At 46.0% G+C, this 21,332-nt stretch overlaps 1 protein-coding gene across 2 annotated transcripts in view; it reads right to left on the minus strand.

Moving 5' to 3' along the window:
- The window catches only part of TNRC6A (trinucleotide repeat containing adaptor 6A), a 40,484-nt gene extending 26,891 nt beyond the window's left edge, over positions 1-13,593 (minus strand). For both annotated transcript variants that reach the window (XM_081170806.1, XM_081170805.1), the window contains exons 1-4: positions 13,462-13,593; positions 11,486-11,533; positions 1,605-1,695; positions 1,098-1,119 (exon numbers count right to left, since the gene is read on the minus strand). In XM_081170806.1, coding sequence (XP_081026932.1) covers positions 1,098-1,119; positions 1,605-1,695; positions 11,486-11,533; positions 13,462-13,466 — 166 coding nt within the window. In that variant the 5' untranslated portion in view covers positions 13,467-13,593. The remainder of the gene's footprint in view (positions 1-1,097; positions 1,120-1,604; positions 1,696-11,485; positions 11,534-13,461) is intronic.
- Positions 13,594-21,332: the final 7,739 nt, after the last annotated feature.

Below are 21,332 nucleotides of genomic sequence, written 5' to 3' on the forward strand. Positions count from 1 at the left end.
AATCCCTCTTTCCCTCTGCTTTGCACTTAATGCAATCTGAAACAAAACATTAGATGACTCCAGACATCAAGGGACACAAAAATATCAATCTGCTCAACAAAAGATTTGCAGAGCAAATGTATTTGTGTAATCTGCAGTACTATCTTGGAAATATCTCCTAACGAGAGAAATTTAAGTACAGGATAGTTTTTTGAAAACCCCAAAAAACCAAAACCAAAGCTGAGAGCCAACATAGCATGAGAGGGTGTTTGCCTTTGCAGTGGGGCTTCTCCTTCCATTCCTCCCCTGAAGCTCCAACCACACCCAAAAAATCTGCTCCGGAGTTTTGGGGACCCTCCAGAGCAATTTTGTGAGTGCATTTGAGGGGGGCGCAGGAGGGGGAAATCAAAGAAACCACAAGCTACATTGCACAAGCAGGTTTCCGTTGTGCAAGCAGGTAGACATCTTGGATGTTGTTCCAAATTTCCTGCTTTTAGACAGAATGCAGGCATTCAAAATGTGCAGCAATATCTGGTATCTAAGGAGGACTACTGGGTCTGGGGAGGGGGACTTTGCTCTCCATCCTCGAACAACTAGGAAAGGGTTTTGAATTACAAGAGTTAAGGCAGGCATCCCCAAACTCAGCCCTCCAGATGTTTTGGGACTACAACTCCCATCTTCCCTAGATAACAGGACCAGTGGTCAGGATGATGGGAATTGTAGTCCCAAAACAGCTGGAGGGCCGAGTTTGGGGATGCCTGAGTTAAGGCATAGGGTGGGTGGTGGGATGGGGGGAGGAATTTCTCATTCATGCACTTTCCTCCTCTCCTATTTCAAAGCTCTTTGCTCATCTCTTCCAGCCTGTCCTTCAGAATAGGGGTTCAGTGTTCAACATGACAAGGGCTGGGAGAGGCTCAAAGGTGTGAGGATTCTTTTATGCGCCCCTCTGGAAAGTAAAAAAGCTGGTGTCTCAAATAGAAAAGGCCTCATCACTAAAAAGCCAGGTCGTAGGCTTTCTCATGGAAGAATCTCCAGCCCACCAAAGGCACATTCAAAGCTCTTCACCAGACAAAGAGGAGTCATATCAAAGTTACGCCAAACCAATAACCATAACTCACCTTTATTTTTTTGTTCAGCGGCCTGAAAAACAACAACAACAACCCAATTAATGATTATCAGAGACTTGCTTTCCCAACACTGGGCACAAACTGGCAGCTTATAGGGCATTATCAGCATATGCATCTTTCTCAACATAAATATGAAGCAAGGTTGTCTCCCCCCCCATAAAACTGTAGTCAGACCCCTTTAAAGTTGAAGGCTTCTCCCCCTGTGTGCAAAGAACCCAGCATTAAAGGCTAAAACATCTGATAATCATGCAATGTGAGGTTTACAAACACATACATTTTAGGCCCATAAAAGAGCCCTGAAGCTGGATCAGATTAAAGGGCTCCCATCCAATCAAGCACCCTGTTTCTCACAGTGGCCAATAAGATGCTCCTCTGTTCCATCATGACTAGTAGCCATCAAGAGTCTCCTCCTCCTCCATGCATCTGTCTAAGCCCATTTCAAAGCTGCCAAAGTTGGTGGCCATCACAACCCACTAAGTGCCTTAGTTTCTGACTCACCTTTTTCTGAGCAGCTTCTTTCTTCTTCTTGTCGTCTTTCCTCTTTTTCCTTTCTTCCATCAACTGTTCTTCCTCCTCTTGCACCAATTCCCTGAGAAGGACAGGGCTGCAATTAGACCTCCAAAGACACACAGCCAATGTCTTCCCTGTAGGGCATGGACCCCAATTTATTCTACTCTGGGTCTACTCTGGGTAAAACATACTTGGATATAACCCACACTAATTTGCTAGGAATTAAAAGTCTAGTTCTGCCTACTATACTGAAATACATTAAGATATCTGTCACTCTAACTTTAATAATCCTAGCAGTATCTTCCTAGATATACCTTTTAATTCTGCAAGCATGAAAAGAATTATGGCGTGCACTTTTTAATTCAGTTTGAATTCGGACTAGAAATGCTTTTCACAAGGTGCAAGTCATGCAATATATATTTTTTAATCTGGTAATTGCTATGCTCCAATATTTGATTTGTTACACTTACTCCAAGGCAAAACTAGAAACAAGGGAAAGGAGGAACTGCTAGCTACAGAAAAGGAAGAGTTTTCAGAGGCAAGGAAGGACTGGAGTGCCTCACAGGCTCCCAAACCAAGGAAGGGGAGCCCAAGGAAGTGCTGGCAACTAAGCTGCATAAACAGCAAACCCTCCACTTCTCCCAACCAAAAAAAAGAGGCCGCAGGGTTTGGGGGAAAAGGTAGCAAAGGTAAGAGAGGCCTGCAGGACGGTGAAATATTTTGAGTTCTGCCCTCACAAGAAGCATACAAGGTTGGGTGTGGAAGAGAAGGCAGACACCAGCTCGCCCAGCTAAAGGCATCACATTGCCAAAACCACAAAACAACTTTGTCTATGTATTTACAGCTCCTGCCGTTCAAATTAATTAAATAACTAAATCAGTACTAAATTTTGTACCACTCAGAGAGGCTCGCAACTGAAAAAACCATAACAGATCAAGAAAAAGGAATGGGACAGATCTTAAAACAGTAAGATACGTAGATGACGCTATAACAATAACTGCCTTAAAAGTAAGGGGGAAATATGAAAATTGTGTTGAAGCAGAGAGGGTCATTAAGCCAAACAACAGCAGGCAAGGCCAGGAAATCACTTTCTGAATTGCCATGGGAGGCTCTCTTCCAAACCAATTCCTTCCACATGGGACTGTGCTGAAGAAGACAAAGGTGAATCACTGAGCAGGAAACAGACCCACCCTCAGGACACTCCACCTGCATTAATTGACAAAAGGCAGCTGCAATCACAGGGCATTGGGGGGGGGGGGCTGGCTGCTTAATCCTTTCAGCTGCTTTTCTCCCCTTAAGTGAGCTAAGTCCCTTACTTCCATGAACATAGCTGGGGAAGGAGTTATTTAAAGTAGAAAGCAGCCAGACGGGTTAAGCAGCCTTTTCACCCCACTCTGTGCTCCACTGAAGACTGCAAGCCTCCAGAGGCTGCTTTTCACTAATTAGCTAGAATTGGGCAAGGTGTCACATGATTGCATGCTAGGTATAGCTTGGTCCCGGTAAGGTGGGGACTGTGAGGGGATTCAAGTTGCTGCCAAGTCAGTCTGCTCCCTGCATCAACAAAAAGGTACAGCAGACTCCGCAAGATGGCGCTAGTCTGACTCAACGGGTCTAAGCAAACAGCTTGACAATTGTTGCTTTATGAAGCCCTTCCAGCTGTAATGGAATTCTACTCCTAGTTTTATTGGCCTCATTTTGACCCACTTAAGTGCCACATGTCCTCAATTATTGCATCTTGTTGCAACCAACCAACCCCAAAGCCTCAATTTAAGGCAATTACAGGGACAGTAAATTAGACCAAAAGCAAACATGTTTGTCCCCCTCATAATATGCTCCACTGAAAACCTTTTACAGATGTGTAGCATTTACCCAAGTAGTCAATAGATCCAAGCAATCACAATGTGATATATATATATATGTGTGTGTGTGTGTGTGTGTGTGTGTGTGTGTGTATGCAAATCATGCTTGTATTACAATTCAAGTCCTCTTGAGACTTGACACTCCAAATTGTGGGGACCCAGGGGGCTATTGGTGTTATAAAGCAGCATGCATAAGCAGATAGGGAGGCGATTTAATCCACAGATAATGAGGTTTGCCTGCACAAGACCACACCCAGAGATCAGCTCACACCCAGAGTTCAAAGAAGCCCAGACAACTGAATGCACACACACTATTCACACCTTTTGCGCAGCAGCCTGATAAATCTTCATATGGAAGTAATTAGGTGCTGTCTATCACAGTACTATGCAAGACAAACTAAGCAAGCAATCTTTTCTTCTACCAACTTCAGATAAACTAGGAGCATGCATACACTCAGGATAGACCTGAAAGAGATCTGGGAATTTTGAAAACTGCACAATATGCTACCAACTGTAACTGTCACAAAAGATTCAATACTTTATAGGTTTTATACCACACAGTCCACTGAGAAGATCAAAAACAGAACAGCAATCTTAAAACTTTAATTCCTGAGTGTCATAGCTGAATGGTGACTGAAACCCTGGACTCCTAGGTCCTGGTTCGGCACTCTAACCACTACACCACACTGCCTCTCACCTGATACTTAAGGTAAAGGGACCCCTGACCGTTAGGTCCAGTCGCGGACTACTCTGGGGTTGCGGCGCTCAACTCGCTTTATTGGCCGAGGGAGCTGGTGTACAGCTTCTGGGTCATGTGGCCAGCAGGACTAAGCCGCTTCTGGCAAACCAGAGCAGCTCACAGAAATGCCATTTACCTTGCCGCCTATTTATCTACTTTGACGTGCTTTCAAACTACACCACACTGCCTCTCACTTGATACTTAACCAGTATCAATACTCAGGAAACACTGTGACATCAGAAAAAGTGCCTTTGGTGTACTCTTTTCCACACTGCTAAAAATATTTTTGTTCAGGCATGTATCCACACATGTGTTTAAATGTTTTTAGCTGAACAGTTGATTTTAATTATATTTTATTTATATTTAATATACCTGTCTTTAACTGTTTTGTATTGATATTTAAATATTGGTCATACACCTCTTAGAGCAGGGGTGCCCACACTTTTTTCATAGAGAGCAAGATTTAATGAAGTGAACACGTGAGAGGGCCGACCAAAGTTGTTGAGCTTTTTTTTTAAGGATTGAAGCTGAGCTTTTTTTGAGGGTTTTACCCTGGGACATATACTGCCAAATTAGGCCCCCAAAACGGACTTTGCACATGCCTACTTTAGGAGAACCTTTTGTGCCCATGGAGTTTAAGCAAGAGGCAGTGTTGGTCTTTTCTATTGAGATCCACTGTTCAGAGCAGCTGTGTGAGGATTCTTTCCCGTCTCTCCTTAGGGATCTTGCCTGAAAAACGGATGGAGATGGACAAGCACATGCCTGTCTTGGAGGTTCTATTTACAATCAAGCCATATTTAATTTTTGTTAAATATTTAAAATAGCATGTCCTTTGCACCTCTAGAGAATGAATCACAGAAGAAAATCAAAGACAGGAGGGTAGCTTTTGATAGGGAACAAAAAGCCCAGCCCATGATTTTACTGCCTTATCAAGAAGGCTATCACAAAGTGTCTGTCAAATGCTTTGCTGAAAGTGAGATATACTACAGGCATATCCCCATCTCTCTGCCTTGCTCAGATTTAACTTGTACAATTTCAATCAGCTTGCCTTCAACTGCATATGGTCAAAATCTCGCAAGTTTATTACGCATAAGATGCAAAAATGCTGTACAAACTTTCCCCCTGGACACCTCTCAGCTCGCATTTTACCTTCGAATACCCTTTGTATGTTTAAGCACCCAGGCAGTCTGTTTACAAAGGCTCAACAGGCAATTTCATTCACAAACATCAAAGTGTCAAGCAGAAGCCAACCTTCCCAAGAATCAGTTACATTCGGTTTAAGAACAAAAGGGCAAATCAAAGAGCTGAAACAGACATCCGCCTGTGCTAGATTCCAGGCCTTAAGGCAGCTGGCCTCACGCAAATTATGTGCCTTTTGCTTGGTGCATTTATGGAATACCCATCTTAGAAATGCAACTAATGATTAGTTCAAAGCTTTGAGGTCAAGACGACAAAACCTTTAAGCAAACATTAATCACCTCTGGCTCAAGGACTCCCGCAAATCAGCAATGGAGCTGAGCAAACTATGCATACACAGCCAATTCATTCACAGCACTCTTACTTTGGGGGCAAGCGAAGCGGAATATGAGACTTATGGTCTATATGACTTGCACTGGAAGTCAAGGTACCCAGAAGAAGGGAAGCTAGAAACTCTGCAAAAGTTATGGTCAAGCAGCAATGGCAATCAAGTGGGGTAAGCCATCATCTGAATAATAATAATAATAATAATAATAATAATAATGGCAGGAGGAGGTTGGCAGTGTTGCTCTTGACTCAAGCAGCATGCAAGCACTGGAAGGGGTTAAATGGAGCTGCTTGCACAGCCCCTTCTGACTCATCACAACTTCCGATGGTGAACCTCCAAATACTTGGAAGTCATTTATAGCATCCACTTAGGCAAAGACCTTGAAGGTTCCGGCACACTGCCTGTGCTGGCTGCTAGGGAGATAAGGCGGCCACCAAATCCACCTACACATCACTACCTGGCAACCCGGCTGACCTTGAGGCCTGTACTTCAATAAATTGGAAATATTAATTTATGTTGTTGCTATTTTGCTTGTTGACCTTATAACAGAATTGTCTGGTTGTTTATTGGTCCTGTTTATATGATTTTTTAAATTTCTGCATGTTGTTTTTCTCTGTTTTTATTACGAAGAGTGGGGCTATAAATACTGTAAATAAACAATATATACCGTATTTTTTGTTCTATAAGACTCACTTTTTCCCCCCTAAAAAGTAAGGGGAAATGTGTGTGCGTCTTATGGAGCGAATGCAGGCTGCGCAGCTATCCCAGAAGCCAGAACAGCAAGAGGGATTGCTGCTTTCACTGCGCAACGATCCCTCTTGCTGTTCTGGCTTCTGAGATTCAGAATATTTTTTTTCTTGTTTTCCTCCTCCAAAAACTAGGTGCGTCTTGTGGTCTGGTGCGTCTTATAGAGCGAAAAATACGGTATTTTAAATTATTTCATGAGAAGGATGGCACACCAACTGTTTGGGCAGCAGTCCTATAAGCAGACTAAGACCTGGCAGAGCAAGGCGCAAATCCCCACCCAGCCATGAAGGCCACTGGGATGCCTTGGGTCAGTCACAACTGCTCAGCCTAATCTACATCACAGGGATGTTGTGGCGAGGGGGAGAATGATGCGCTCCACCCTGAGCTCCCTGGAAGAGAGCTGGAACCTAAATGTAATAATAAGGGGCAGTATACAACTAATAGTCCAGTCAGTGCAAGGGTGTACACTTGCCCAGATGGACTTTCCCTCTCTCCCCACATGCACCCTCTCCAAATCTACTAAAGAGTCTTGGGGAACCCCAGGAAAGATTCTGCAGAGGCGAGTGACATCCCAATGCACAAATTGAAACTCTTGCACTGACGGAATGTGTTACTCAGAGCTACTTTGGATGTAACCCAAAATAAATCAGCTGTGGATTGCAATCCCAACAGATCTCTGCACTAACTGCTGCAGGCCAAGTTTCCACTGTCCTGTAAACCTACCCCAGGCATTTCAGTCATTAGAAGTGACTCTATTATATGTACTGCCATCTTGTACCGTGCGGAAGATTGAGACGTAAAATCAGGCCTTCTCAGTAGCAGCTCCTAGACTGTCAGATCACACAGGGCAGTAGGTTCCACAAGTCTGTTTCATTTTGCACGCTCAAGTCAATGTCAAAACAGCTCTTTTTTTATGTTTCACAGCTGTTTGGGATTTGTGTGTGCCCACATCCCTGCTGTGATTTGCTGTGATTTACAATTTCAAAAGGGTCAAAAGTAGGGTATAAATGATCTTAAGAAAGAAAATAGTGTGGAGGGTTTATGTCAGACAAGCATATCCAATGGGGTTTCCATGTCAAGTTAGATGGTGCAGAAACATCTATTAAATTAACGGGAGGGGCGACAATTTCCTGAAGGTTCAACAAACAAGTCAGTATTTTTGCCCCAAACAGAGTACACAAGCACAATTGTTGAGCCACCAACTTAACAGCATATTTTGCCAAGGGAGTTCATTCAGATCTTTAAAGAAGGAAAATCATTAGTTTTCTCTGAAGCCAATGTGCCTTCAAAGGGCATAACAAATGGCAAGAACTGACTAGAGCTGGGTGATATATCACCCAAAACCGCTTTGAAATTCACATCCTAATAATTGTTTCATAATATTTGAGCTGGCAATATATTGCAAATCTCAATGTGTGTAAGGGCTAGGCAATATCTGGTTTTCAACTTTGTGATAACTCACCAGCAAAACATTGTGCCACTGTTTGTGCTGCCGTTGCAAGGCCTTGCAGGCTGCTACTGCCGACAGCTCCTGGCACTGCCAAGAGGACTTGCAGGCCACCACTGATTTTGCCGCCACCGCCAGGCCTTGCAGGTTGTCACTGCTACTGCTGACACATACCGCAATCATGGCAAGCTGTTTATGCCACTGCTTCTGCTGCCTCCTAGCAGGCCTGCTGGCAGTCCCAGATTATTTCTATTCTTTATGACTCATCGCTGTACTTTGGATTGTCTGAACAGGACCATTTGGTAGCCAAACCCAAACCCAAAAGTCCTGCTGGGATGCATTTTGGCTTGCCTGCTGATGAAACTGAGTGTGAGATGATTGATAATATTGTCATTTATCCGTTTTAGACCCCTAAGTAGTAGCAGCTGCCAGGACATTGTCCTGTTTGCCTCTGCACAGTTCCTTCCTTATTTCAGATATTGTGATATATCGAGATGTTTAACTGATATATTGCAATATTGAAAACAAGCTATCGCCCAGCCCTAGATCTGACCACATGCTTTGAAACTCTGCTCAGAGTTTCATTAAGATTCCTGCCTGTCTATGATGAACCACTCCACAGCATGAGCAGTGCTGTAGGCAGCAGCAATTGGCTCAGGAAGGAGACTCAGACCATTACTGAACACTCTGAAAATTTGTTACAGAGCCGCCTTGCATGAGCTCCTAAGCTCTGGCCAGACAGCTTATGTCACACACTCTAAACATCCTCACCACAAATGCAACATTTATTATATTGTTTTTATGCAGCAAGGTGCTGATTGCTTTAAAGAAAGTTTGTGTCCTTTATTGAGTTTCACTTCTAAACCCCAATAGGGGTGTAGCAGCGGCAGGTTATGCTTTGATGGCATTAAGTTCTAATGCTAGTCAGAATTTCCTCTTATTTATTTAGCACCAGAGATGCCAGGTTGGGTGATTTCAGTATAAGCAGTACCATTATTTCAAATTTACCCTAGCTGCACATGCGCACAGATTAGAGGGGTAAAAATGATACTGCAATTAAGCCACCCTCTGCCAGTGAGGTGTAAGGCCCCTGACCATTCATTTGCTTGATAGGAGTCCCATGCCACCCTATAAAAATCCTCCTGTAATGAAACACACTATCCTTCCACTGCCAGTTTCACTTTAAACATGCCTGCAGCAACAGATTTGACCAAGAAAACTACAGTTGTCTTCACAATGACAAAGGCATCCTTGGAGAGTTCAGGGTATTTACACTTGCTTCTCTATTCACACCAAGAATTGTGTGAGCAAAATCATTCAATAAAAAATATTTTTAAAAAAGAAAAGAATTGTGTGAGCAAAGTCCTTTGCATAAATCAGAGTTCTCAACTGTTTTCTTTTGTAGGACAGAAAAGGGGGCCCTTCCTTCCAAGGCGAATAGAGACAAGAAGGAATTGGGGAGTGGGAAGGACAGGGCCCTTTTTGGTAGCATTTGCAGATGAGTGTTTCAACTGGGAGCATGCTTTTCTTCAAAAGCAGAAGTACAAACACCTCCCTTGAAAGGGAGTACATATATTTCTTCTTATTTACTCCTCACTTGTGACAACGCAAGGTTGAATGCGTTCATCATAGCTCTTGTTCATTTTCATGCTGTTATTGTATATGGGCTTTATTGTTGAAGTATTTATTTTATTTTCGTGAACTTGGGAAACCTGGTGTCTCACTTAGCTGGTTTTGGGAAGGCAGCACAAGAGCTGGGGTCAACTTTTGGCCTCACCAACCCCTGCCCCACAACAAGGCAGTGTGCGGTCCACGGGTTCCATGTTGAAGTACATTTGTGGCCCACTTGGTATGAAAAGTTGGGCTGGCCTGGTGAAAGCCATACCAAACTAGATGGGCCCAGTGGCCTGACTTGGTCTAAGACTGCTTCCTATGTTTCTAAGAATTAAATGGCAATGTTCAGTAGATTAACAATAAACTACTCTTCTTGACCTTCTACTGATGTGCAGAACTATCACAATTACTACACATTAAAAAAACAAACCAAGGCAAGATGTAGTAGCCTTGATTTCTGCTCTGTAAACTCAGTCAGGGTTTTTCAGAAAGTCTTGTTTTTAACTGTATAAATCTTGACAAGATACAGTTTTCATTTTTCAACATTTGGGTGTATGCTCGGGAGGCTGTTAGAGCTGAAATGAGGTATACAGACGTTTAAAATAATTAACTTCCTGTCTATTGGCTAAGACCAAATTGTGGCCAGTTAAGGGGGGAAAGTTATCAAACACAGAGTGTGGCAAGGGGACGGGGGTCTGGGTGGGGCTAGACATCATTATTTAACCATCTGTAGAAGGCTTAACTGTAAACAGTGTATAAAAAAGAGAAATATGCAATACAGTTTTTTAAAAAAAGTTAATAGGTGTATTTGTTTTCAAAAAAATCAGAATGTAATTAAAATCAGTAGTTAAGCTAAAATTACTAAATAAAACATAGGTCAACTTTTAATATATTTGGATAAGAATCCCTAATCAAAAGTGCTTTTAGTTTCTATTTAACGAAATGTATATACCACTTAAGCAGTTTACAAAACTACTAAGCAGTATACAATAAATATTTAAATCCTAAATAAAAAGTTAAAACCAAAGACATATCAAAATAATTAAAAGCAAAAGAAACTAAAATACATCAACATCTACATAACTGGATAGGCTTACATATGCAGAAATGCTTTAAGCAGGCGCCAAAACGGGTACAGTGAAGGTGCCTGCTTGATATCAATAGGCAGGGAGTTCCAAAGTGTAGGTGCTGCCACACTAAAAGATCAGTTCCTTACAAGTGCAGAAAGAATACTATCTGACATATATGCGTAATGCAAGAAAACAGAAAGCACTTGAGCAAGTAATTTGCAGGGTTTTGATCTGAGCGACCTGGGTTTGCAGTGCACTGCTCATTCTCAATTGCCTAGTTGCACTATGGGAATAGTGGGCTACCTCTTTGCAAAGATAAAGGAGGAGCACAAAAGTACTGAAAAATAATTTGGTCAGATATTTACCCCCCCCCCCATTCCCACTCCAAACTCTTAAGCTAATTCCAAAGTTTCTATTACTACTGTAGTAATGGGAAGTTTCAAATTTCCCTGGCTATTAGCAAGCAGCTACTTCTCACACTCCTTAATACAGCACATAGAAAGGAACAAATGTTTATTTCACAAGATGCGGCTTGTGTTGAGTTCAAGGCCAGCGATGATTTCCAGCCAATAAAAATCCATTTGGCTAGGCAAGGATGAAAAACACACACAGCAAACAAACCCTGCATTCATTTTTGCTCTTGCTTGCTTCTGGCAACAGTTTAAATGTAGCAAAAGAAAATATGTTCGGCAAGATATTTAAAGGAGTGGAGGACGCCGCTTCACAAAGGACCCCTCTGCTCAATTACTTTTTATAAGGAAGCTTCACCACATTTCTTTAAAACAAATCACGCAAACTGTCAATTGTCTAAGCGCCCAATTCCTACATGCCCTTCAGTTCGTTCTCTGCCCTTTTATTTCTGACTTACCTGCTTAGTTTTCTTTCGACTTCTTTGGTAGCTTTAGCTTCCAACACTCTGAAAAAGAACACACATATCCCCAAATCAAGAAAACAAGCACAGGCAGTAACAAATCAGAAGTACAAATACAGGCATACTTGTCTGACCAATGATTTAAAGGGTTGTTTTATTGTGCACAGTTAAATGAGAAATGAATATGCAATGAATAAAAATACACATATGCACTAGCTGATTGAGAAAAGCAGTGAACACGAACACACACGTTGGTGCAGGAGAAGCAAGAGTTCAGCAGCTGAAAACCCTCATCAGTCCCGTTCTGAGCACAACATGTATTTCTGGCACCAACAGGAAGACAGCCATGTCAACCGCTTGCAAGAAAACCCAAGGAAGGAGCTTTGTGGCACCTTCAAAATCGACACATTTAAAACTGCTGTTGTAGGCAACGACCCATTTAATCAGATGAACTAATGTGAAGGTGCAGGTGAAAGATAACTGAGGCCAGCAAAAGCAGCTAACAGGATAGACTCAGATAGCACCAGAGACAAAGCTGGAATGCACTGAGAAGCCCTGTCCCAAAGAAGCTAGAACTATACAGCTCAGCACCAGCTTGTAAGATTAGCAAACAGAAAGTCTATTAATAATATAGCTTCAGAACAGAAATTGCTATTGCTTGATGTGCTCCACAAGAACATTCACTGCATGTAGGGTACACCATACTTGCAACACTCTGCCCTAGGTGGGACTGAGGCCTAGGCACCAAACATGGAACCACAACATTAAGTGCTCTCAATATGTCCAAAAGAGATTCAAATCTATGGCTGAGTTGGAAACATGCTGTAACTTCCCACCCTCTGGGCTCAGAGCAAAGGAATTATAGGAGGTGGATTAACGGTTCGGCCAGATTCTACCTGCAACAGAACATGGTGACGTACTTACTTGTATCAGCTGTTTTGCTAAAGACGCAGCTGCTACTGTATACAAATGTGTGCCCAACAAATGGATGGGGTGGTATTTTCATACCTCACCAGTGTCCATTCAATTAAAATAAAGGGGGGGGGGGTGTTTCAGAACTTAAGTGAATGGTGCTGGCAGCTAAAGAGGTATAAAAGCTCAGCAACTTGTACTCTATTGAGGCCCTTCAACGCTGCTCACCCTGCAGGGATCTATAGAGGGCATCCTAAGGGTACAGCCACTGTCAAGCCAACAGGGTGGCACAGACTTTTATGCTATTTATTACAACAGGGGCACCCTTCCTCTCCATCTAAGAATGCACCCTAGGGAGCTCGACTGAAAGAACCTCCTCTGCCCATGCACCCCTTTAGTTCTACTTAGATGCTATTCTTTGGGTGGGGAAGACATCCTTTCCTTCCATCTGGGCAAATCTGGGGCGAGCAGGCTGCACCCCAGCCTCATTGCAAGTATTTCTCATTTGGAATAAGGGCCCCCACCGCCTCCTGTCTGCAATGAGCGCAGGATGGGTGGACGGCTGCCTGCGCTGCACTCCTCCTCCTCTCGCGCCATCCTCTGCTGCGGCCGGCGCGGGGGGGGGGGCGAGCGAAATTTCCGCTTCCTCGCAGAGGCCCCCTTTCACGCTTTCTTGCATTTGCAGCTGAAGTAAACAGAAGAGGAGACTCTCTCTTTCTCTTTTCCCCACTCTCTCTTCCCTCTCCTTCCCCCGGGCGCCATGCACCGATTTGCAGCCTCCCCGGGGCAAGGGCGCACGTAAAGCGCGGGCACGGGGCGGTGGCGGGGCGCGCGTTTCTCTCTCTCTCTCTCTCGGGCAGCTCCGTGCAAGGCGGAGCGCTGGCGCAGCAGCAAAATGGGGGGGGCAGGCCCGGCCCTCGCGCGCCATGTTTAGTGAGGGGCTTTTTTTTTTTTTTTAAAGGTGCTGGGGAGATATATATGAGAGGAAAATTTTGTCCCGGCTGCACCTTGTCCTGCAAACGACACCCCCCCTAACCCGGACCACGGCGCCCCCTCCTCACCGCATGTGCTTTGGGGGGGGCGGCGGGGGTGTCGCCTGCTCCGCCTCTTATTCCCGGCGCCCCGGCCTGGGGGTCCCCGGCAGGGTGGCCTCGGCTGCCTCCTGCTGCTGCTGCTTCTCCACCCGGGTCGGCCGCCTCCGCCTCCGCCTCTTCTTCTTCTCCCCCCTCCCAGCCGCCGCCATTTCCAGCCTCCCTCACGGAGGAGACTCCCCAGCAGCCCCGTCGCCGCCACGCCCCGGAAGCGGACGCCCCGCCTCCCCCCCGCCGGCGGGAAGCACTTCCGGGGGGGCTCCCGTCGCCGCCAACATGGCGCCCTAGCAACGAGCGGGAGAGGGAGGTCGAATTGGCGCGCCGGATTCGCCGTGGAACGAAGCGTTAGAAAAAAATGTGGTGGAAGAAGGGGCAAAAGAGTCGCCTCCGTGGATGTAGGGATGCGGCTTATTCATCAGCTCAGCTGCTGCATTTATTATAGCCCGCCTCTTTTCCTCTAAGGAGCGCTAGGTGGCGCACACGCTCCCCCTCCCCGCACTCCATTTTATCCACACAGCGACCCTGCGAGGTAGGCTTGGGTCCATCTCGCTCAATATTGCCCACACCAGGCACGTCCAACAGGTAGATCGTGATCTACCAGTAAATCACCGGACGTCTGTGGTAGATCACTGGCTGCCCCCAAAGAAGCTCAACAACTTTGGCTCCCCTAAAAAAAAGCGCAACATTTTAGCCCTTCACCTCCCAAAAGCGGGGCTTCCCTCCCTAAAAAAGCGCTCAACAACCTTGACCTGAACCCCCCAAAAGAGGGTAGATCACTGGCAGTTTTTAACTCTGAGTAGATAGCAGTGTCTTGGGTGTTGGCCACCCGTGGCCTAGACGGACCGGCAGAGACTCTCCAGGGTTTCAGGCAGGAATCTTTCTCCCAGCCCTAACTGGCGATGCCTTGGGAGACAGAGCCGGAGACCTGCATGCAAACATGTGCTCTACCTGTGAGCAATGGCCCTTCCCTGGTAATGTGGCCTTCCTGCCATCTCCCACAGATGTCCCTTTAACGCCACAGTTCTGCTCTTTTAGCTGTCTCAGCCCACCACCCCACCCTCCGAAGCTTGTGGCTGTGCCTTCAGTATTTCACTTTTTATAACCTCCCTCTTTAATGTCTACCCATGGCATCCTACCCAACTGTTGCTTGAGCTGTGTGAACTTGGCCTTCCATGGTGTACACTTGACTGTCTTTTTATCACAAATCCCAAGATGACACGGTCACTTTCCCTCAAGATTCCTGCCACTTCCACTCCTTCGATCAGTTCTTCCCTGTTGGTCAAGATTAGGTCAAGGGTAGCAACTCCCCTCCCCCCCTCCTTCACCAAGAGAATATGAGATGGCACCTCTGGATGTTAAGTTGACTCTCTGCTACTCTCTGCTACCTGCCCCATTAATGAGCTACTCTTACCCATAAGCCTGCCAGAGATATGGCATATTATCAGCAATTCCCTCATGTCCCTCTGATGCTTTGCTTCTAACAACTTAAGGAGTTCTAGGAAAGCAAATTTCTTTGTGGATGTTTTTCGTGCTATTCAGAAATACAATTTATGATCTGAGCAATTACAACTGTTCAGTGTCATTATTTATATCAGCCTTCATGATCCTGATGTCCTCCAGATGTTTTAGACTACAACTCCCGTCAGCTCCAGCCAGTCTCAGAATGTGTTTTAGTCCTGCAGCTGTCCTGTGAAAGTTACGAGGTTGGGCTATGAGAGACGGGGAAAAATAGAGAAACTATTTTGCTCAAGGTCTGTCAGTGAGCTTCATAGCTTAGGAGGGATTTCTGCTGGCAGTGGGTTTCCCTTACCTGACACCAGGGGCTCCTCCAGATTTCCTGTTTACTGAGCATTCATCTTGATTTGCTTATAGAAAGCTTATGCAGAAGTTACATGATGACCAGTCTTTATTGAGCATTTATGGGACAGTTATATGACAATGAGCATTTGTCCTGATTTGCTTCCTGTTAATCATTAATTCATCCAACACTTTTCTTGTCACTTTCCAAACTGCAAAAAGTTCATTTTTAAATTTGTTTTGCTAGGGCAACAGAGCACTTTAATCTCCTTTAATTGCACAAACCTAAAATTCCGATATGCACTTTGAATCCTCCTCCAAATTAGTGACAGGCTGGAGGCATCCCAACAACTGAGTTGTCCTTGAGTTCCTTTGCAAGCTGTTAACAGGTCATGATCTGGATCTGACCTTAGATCCCTTTGAAATCAATATGACTTAAAGTAATTCATTACTATATTTGCTCATTGATTTCAGTGGAGCATAAGTTCAATAACAGACTGGATAAAAGAATCTAATAAGGAATAACCACAGTATGAGGCCACCAGTCAAATGTGTATTCCTCAGCCTATCTATCTCCAGTTACAACTCTGCTCTTATGCTCCACAGTCAGAGAGATCATATAATTCCTGCCATCACCAGCTTGATTTATTTTGAGTCGAGGCACAAAAGCAGCATTTAAATACAAAAGACTCGCAGGATTCACAGAACACTTGAAGCATAACAATCAAAGCATTGCCCCCCCCTTCCTTTATCTTCCTGGGTCTGCAATTTGTAGTCAAGGCTTCGAGAAAACCTCAATAGGGGAAAATCAAGGGAATGGGGTGAATTTCCTGTGGCCTTTGTCTAGCATCTTAAGGAGAGGAGAATGGAAAAACCATGAGCAAACCGATAGTTTTTGGAAACATATTTGATTTGTGTCTAAATTAGTTGTATGGCAACGAGTTCTTGATGCACAACACAGTGGGTGTAATTTTAACATGAGGTTCGTGTTGCCCCTGATCCATTCAGAGAATGTTCAAATTGGAGTCCAGCGGGTGATTCATCGTGTACACCAAATCCTGCCCTTATTTGGCTGGGGCCAAGAAGAGAAAGCTGAAGAAAGCGCGGGCAATGAATTGAAGCCTGGCCCTTGGTACTGGAGTCTCTCTTTCTCTCAGAAAAGAGAAGAAGCAGAATATCATGCCAGTCCTTTGATTAAACAAATCTTAGTTGAATTCTGTGATCTCCAACCTGATCACCATTGCACAGGAGAAGAGCCCAAGTAGGGCTGATGAAATTAGAATGGGATCCTTCCCTTTTATGGGCCAAACTCCAGGTGATGTGGGGGGCTGAAAGCAGGAGGAGAGGGCTGGAGGGCCCCCCACTGCTGTTTAACCCTTTCCCTGTCTACTGTTAAAAAGGTAAAGGGACCCCTGACCATTAGGTCCAGTCGTGACCGACTCTGGGGTTGCGGCGCTCATCTTGCTTTATTGGCCGAGGGAGCCGGCGTACAGCTTCCAGGTCATGTGGCCAGCATGACTAAGCTGCTTCTGGCGAACCAGAGCAGCGCACGGAAACGCCGTTTACCTTCCCACCTATTTATCTACTTGCACTTTGACGTGCTTTTGAACTGCTAGGTTGGCAGGAGCAGGAACCGAGCAATGGGAGCTCACCCCACTGTGGGGATTTGAACCGCCGGCCTTTTGATCGGCAAGTCCTAGGCTCGGTAGTCTACTGTTAGTCAAATCAAAATTGCTTTTCTCCCCAATTGGGGAAAAGGCGCAGGGTCGGGGTGGGGGGTGGGGAGCAGCTGGAAGCAGCTTAGTCATGCTGGCCACATGACCTGGAAGCTGTATTGAGTGGGCAAAAGGGATAGGGTTAAGTAGCCCTGCTCCCACCATAAAGACCTAAGAGGAGGATGCTGGGTCAGGCCAATGGCCCAAGTAGTTCCGCATCCTGTTCTCACAGTGGCTGGCCAGAAGCTTGTGGGAAGCCTACAAGCTGGAGGGCAATGCTCTACTCTCAATTTCCTACTCTCTCCATGCATAGCCAGGCCCTCCCATTTCCTGCAGTGTTTGTGAGGACTTCTTACACAGCCACACACAAAAACACATTTCTCCAAATTAGTGACACGCACTACCTTTGGAGAGCTGTTTCTCCAAAAACAGAGATTTTATTCAGATTTTATCCAGACGTAACGGCTGGATTCATTCAGCCTTCCCCAAGCTGGTGCCCCCAGAGGCTTTGGACGGTAACTCTTGATGAGGCTCACAATCCAAAACATGAATGGGCACCAGCTTAGGGAAGGCTGGATTGATCAATTAAAATTCATAGGATTAATCAACTAGGCTTCCCTTAAACCAGGCGGCTGCCTTGTCTAGGTGATATTCCCAGGCTGCAGGTGAGGTGTGTGCGCATGTGGTCCTGCTGCTCTTCCCCCGCAATGTCCAGCCTCCTCCTCTCTGCTGCTCCTGTCCACTCCTGACTAGCCATTTTGCCCATAAAAACAAAGGCTGCTTTTGAAATGGATGCCTGGCCTGGCAACTTGCCAACCTGTAATAGGAGACAAAGGAGCAGAATACAAATGGGGGGGAGCTGGGAAGCACAGGCAAGAAGCACCACAGAAGGGAATGCAGGTTGCCATGGAGACCAAGGCGGCCCAGCCGGCGGTGGGGGGGGGGAGAAGGAGGAGGAGAACCTGTGCGCTCCAGTTGGGCTCAGCACCGCCATCTGCAAGCGGAGGAATGTTGGCACGGAGCCCAAGTGTAGCACTGGCGGCTGCTTGAGGAGGAGGATGGGCACCCGGAGTGGCCGCCCAGGGGAGGGTGTCCTGTTGACCATCATGGCAGATGGTAGAACCTCCATGTACAGGGGCAGCCTACCACCCAGAAGCATTTGCTGAGGACAAACAAGAGGGGAATGGTGATCAGTGTTGCGCCCTCCACATGGGCTTCCCCCAAAAGCTTCTGCTGTTGGGAACAGGATACAGGGGGCTGGATGGACCTTGACCTGGTCTAGCAACCTAGTTCTTACTTTCAAAGAACTGTGGAGTTGCAAGGGACCCCAGTGTTCATTTTGTGCAGCCCCGTACAATGCAGGAACCAAGAACCCCTGGCAGATGGCCACCCAACCTCTCTTTAAAAACCTCCAACGAAGGAGAGTCCACCCACCTTCTGTGGACATCCATTCCAGAGTCTTACCATCAGAAAGTTATTTCTAATGTTTAATCATTCACTTTGATGCTAGGCAGGAGCTTACAAACTGGCCTTGTTATTCATGCACGACTAATTTATCTTATTTTAATGAACATTAAAGTAGCCGGCATTCGTCCGTTTCTTTCTTCTTGGGAAAGGGAAGTAAGAAAACGAAGCAGAGGGGAAACGCAGCATGGAAGGAAGGAAAGTCTCTGAAATCTATCTGTAGCTCTTCCATAGGCTTTTGTCAGAAACGAGATCCCTTTTCTTGGAACAAAATAATAGTTATGTGCCTCATTCAAGGGCTGCCTCTTTGCATATTCCTCTTGTTTCCCCCTCTACATTCCCCTCAGGGGTCAGATTCACTGACACAGAATATAGTTACTCCTCTCTCTGTGTGTCTCAATCTATTTTCAACTTTCCACACCACCACTTCTCAAAACAAGACACAGTTCCCCCTTTGCTTAAGACAAATTTTGAACAGAAGGCGCATTTCAAATTTTGAGGAGTACTGTGGGTGCCAGTCACAAAATGGCTGCCATGGTGCTCCTCACCCAACTTCTGGGCAAACTCATGCTTACCATAGGGAAGCCAGCCATATTCTGTTGGTCCTGTGAAGATACAACTGTTAAGGGCATAAGGACCCTATTCCCCCCCCCCCCCATGACAACTCTAACATATGGACATAAGGAGAGTCAGCTGGTTCAGGACAAAAGGGGGGGTGCATCTAGTCCAGCATCTGTTTCTCACTGTGGCCAAATGTCCCTTTGAACCTAGGAATCTAGATAGACTGTCTCTGGACCTGGAGGTTTGACAGCAAGGGTCCTGTAGCTGGGTCAGGCCACAGCAGGCCCATCTAGTCCAGCATCCTATTCTCACAGGGGCCAACCAGGTGCCTGTGGGAAGCCAGCAAGCAGGACCCGGGTACAAGAGCCCTCTCCCCTCTTGTGTTTCCCAGCAACTGGTATTCAGAGTCATCCTGCTTAAAGCAAAGCCTAGGCTGCCAACCTGTTAGATCCCTTAAATACAAAGAGACTTACTTCTGAGTAGACACATATGCTAGTTGTACTGCAAGTACAAGGGACGCAGGTGGCGCTGTGGGTTAAACCACAGAGCCTAGGACTTGCCGATCAGAAGGTCGCCGGTTAAAATCCCTGCGACTGGGTGAGCTCCCGTTGCTCGGTCCCAGCTCCGGCCCACCTAGCAGCTCGAAAGCACGTCAAAGTGCAAGTAGATAAATAGGTACCGCTCCGGCGGGAAGGTAAACAGCGTTTCCGTGAGGTGCTTTGGTACGCCAGAAGCGGCTTAGTCATGCTGGCCACATGGCATGGAAGCTGTACGCCGGCTCCCTCAGCCAGTAAAGCAAGATGAGCGCCACAGCCCCAGAGTCAGTCATGACTGGACCTAATGGTCAGGGGTCCCTTTACCTTTACCTTAGGCTGCCAACCTGTACTCACTTACTGGAAGTTAGATGCATTAAATACAAAGAGGCTTACTTCCTAGTAGACACATATGCTAGTTTTACTGCAACTTAACTGTACAGTTAATTCTTTTTCTTTTTAAGTAAATTCTTATTGAGTACTTGGTGTTGGGTCCTGCACAGCAAGAGACATGCCTCAGCCACTTCCCAAAGCTTTCACGTTTTGCGTTTTGGATTTTTAAACACCCACATGCACTTATTCTGTAATAGGATTTGCAGAAAGTAATTCCTAGGTGTTACCCGATCTCAGACGAACCCAACTGGTTGTCGGGGGGGGGGGGGCGTGGAAGGAATGGCAAACCATGGAGCGTCCGAGAACTGCTTGAAAATAAGACAGAGGATTGTAGCCAGCAGTTGCTCAGAGTAGACGCATTGAAATGAATGGGCCTGAATCAGTCATGTTTATTAGTTTCCATGGGTCTTCTCACTGCTGGGATAGCTCAGTTGGTAGAGCATGAGGCTCTTTATCTCAGGGTCATGGGTTTGAGCCCCACGCTGGGCAAAAGATTCCTGCATTGCAGGGGTTTAGACTAGATGGCCCTTCGTGGTCCCTTCCAACTCAACAATTCTTCCGCAACCTCTTAGCTGGAGACGTTGGGAACTGAACCGTTTGCAAATGACACAAAATATGGCTGCCGCAACCACTGCTGCAATGAGACTCCCAGACAACAGGCCAAAGGGGAATGTGGCTCTTGGGCCCCCAAAATTTAGACACCTCTATCTATGCTCTCCACAAATCCTGTCAAATAATTCCATAGTGTTGTGATTCTTGTATCACAGGGGGTTGGACTAGATTAAGGCTACCGGACGTCCCCAGTTCCTGGGGACAGTCCCCGGATTTGCAAATCTATCCCCGGACAAATTCCCGTCCCTGGAATGTCCCCAGATTTGCAAATCTGGCCCCAGGAAACATGGCAGTGGCAGCCTCAGCAGCCCATAGCCAGTCTGGTAGTGCAGCTGGCTCTGGCTGGCTTCAGGAGCTGCTTGCTGCTCTCTCCCGTGGCGCCCACCATTTTTCCTGCACCACGGCAGCACGCAGCGAGCAGCTCCTGAAGCCAGCCAGAGCCAACTGCGCTACCAGGCTGGCCCCTCCTGGGCAACGGCCGCCTACCCGTGACTCCCAAGCCTCCCCTGATCTGTCAAAACAAAAGGGGAAGGGGAAAGGAGATCGGGGAAGGCTCAGGAGTCACAGGCGCGCGGTGCGCCGTTGCCCAGTTTAAAAAAACCCTCTGAGCATTTATGTTTCACAGGGTGCGAAAGAAGGGCTTTGCACCTTTATACAATATGCATGTGTGCTTGGGCTCAGGGTCTTTTGCCTCACCATCCATACTACTGACTTCCTGTTGCTACTCAGCTTCAAAAACAAAAAAACCAAGTGTGTCGCCGGATTC

This window comes from Podarcis bocagei, assembly GCF_964188305.1.
Source record: "Podarcis bocagei genome assembly, chromosome: 14".
In the NCBI taxonomy this organism is placed as follows: Eukaryota; Metazoa; Chordata; class Lepidosauria; order Squamata; family Lacertidae; genus Podarcis; species Podarcis bocagei.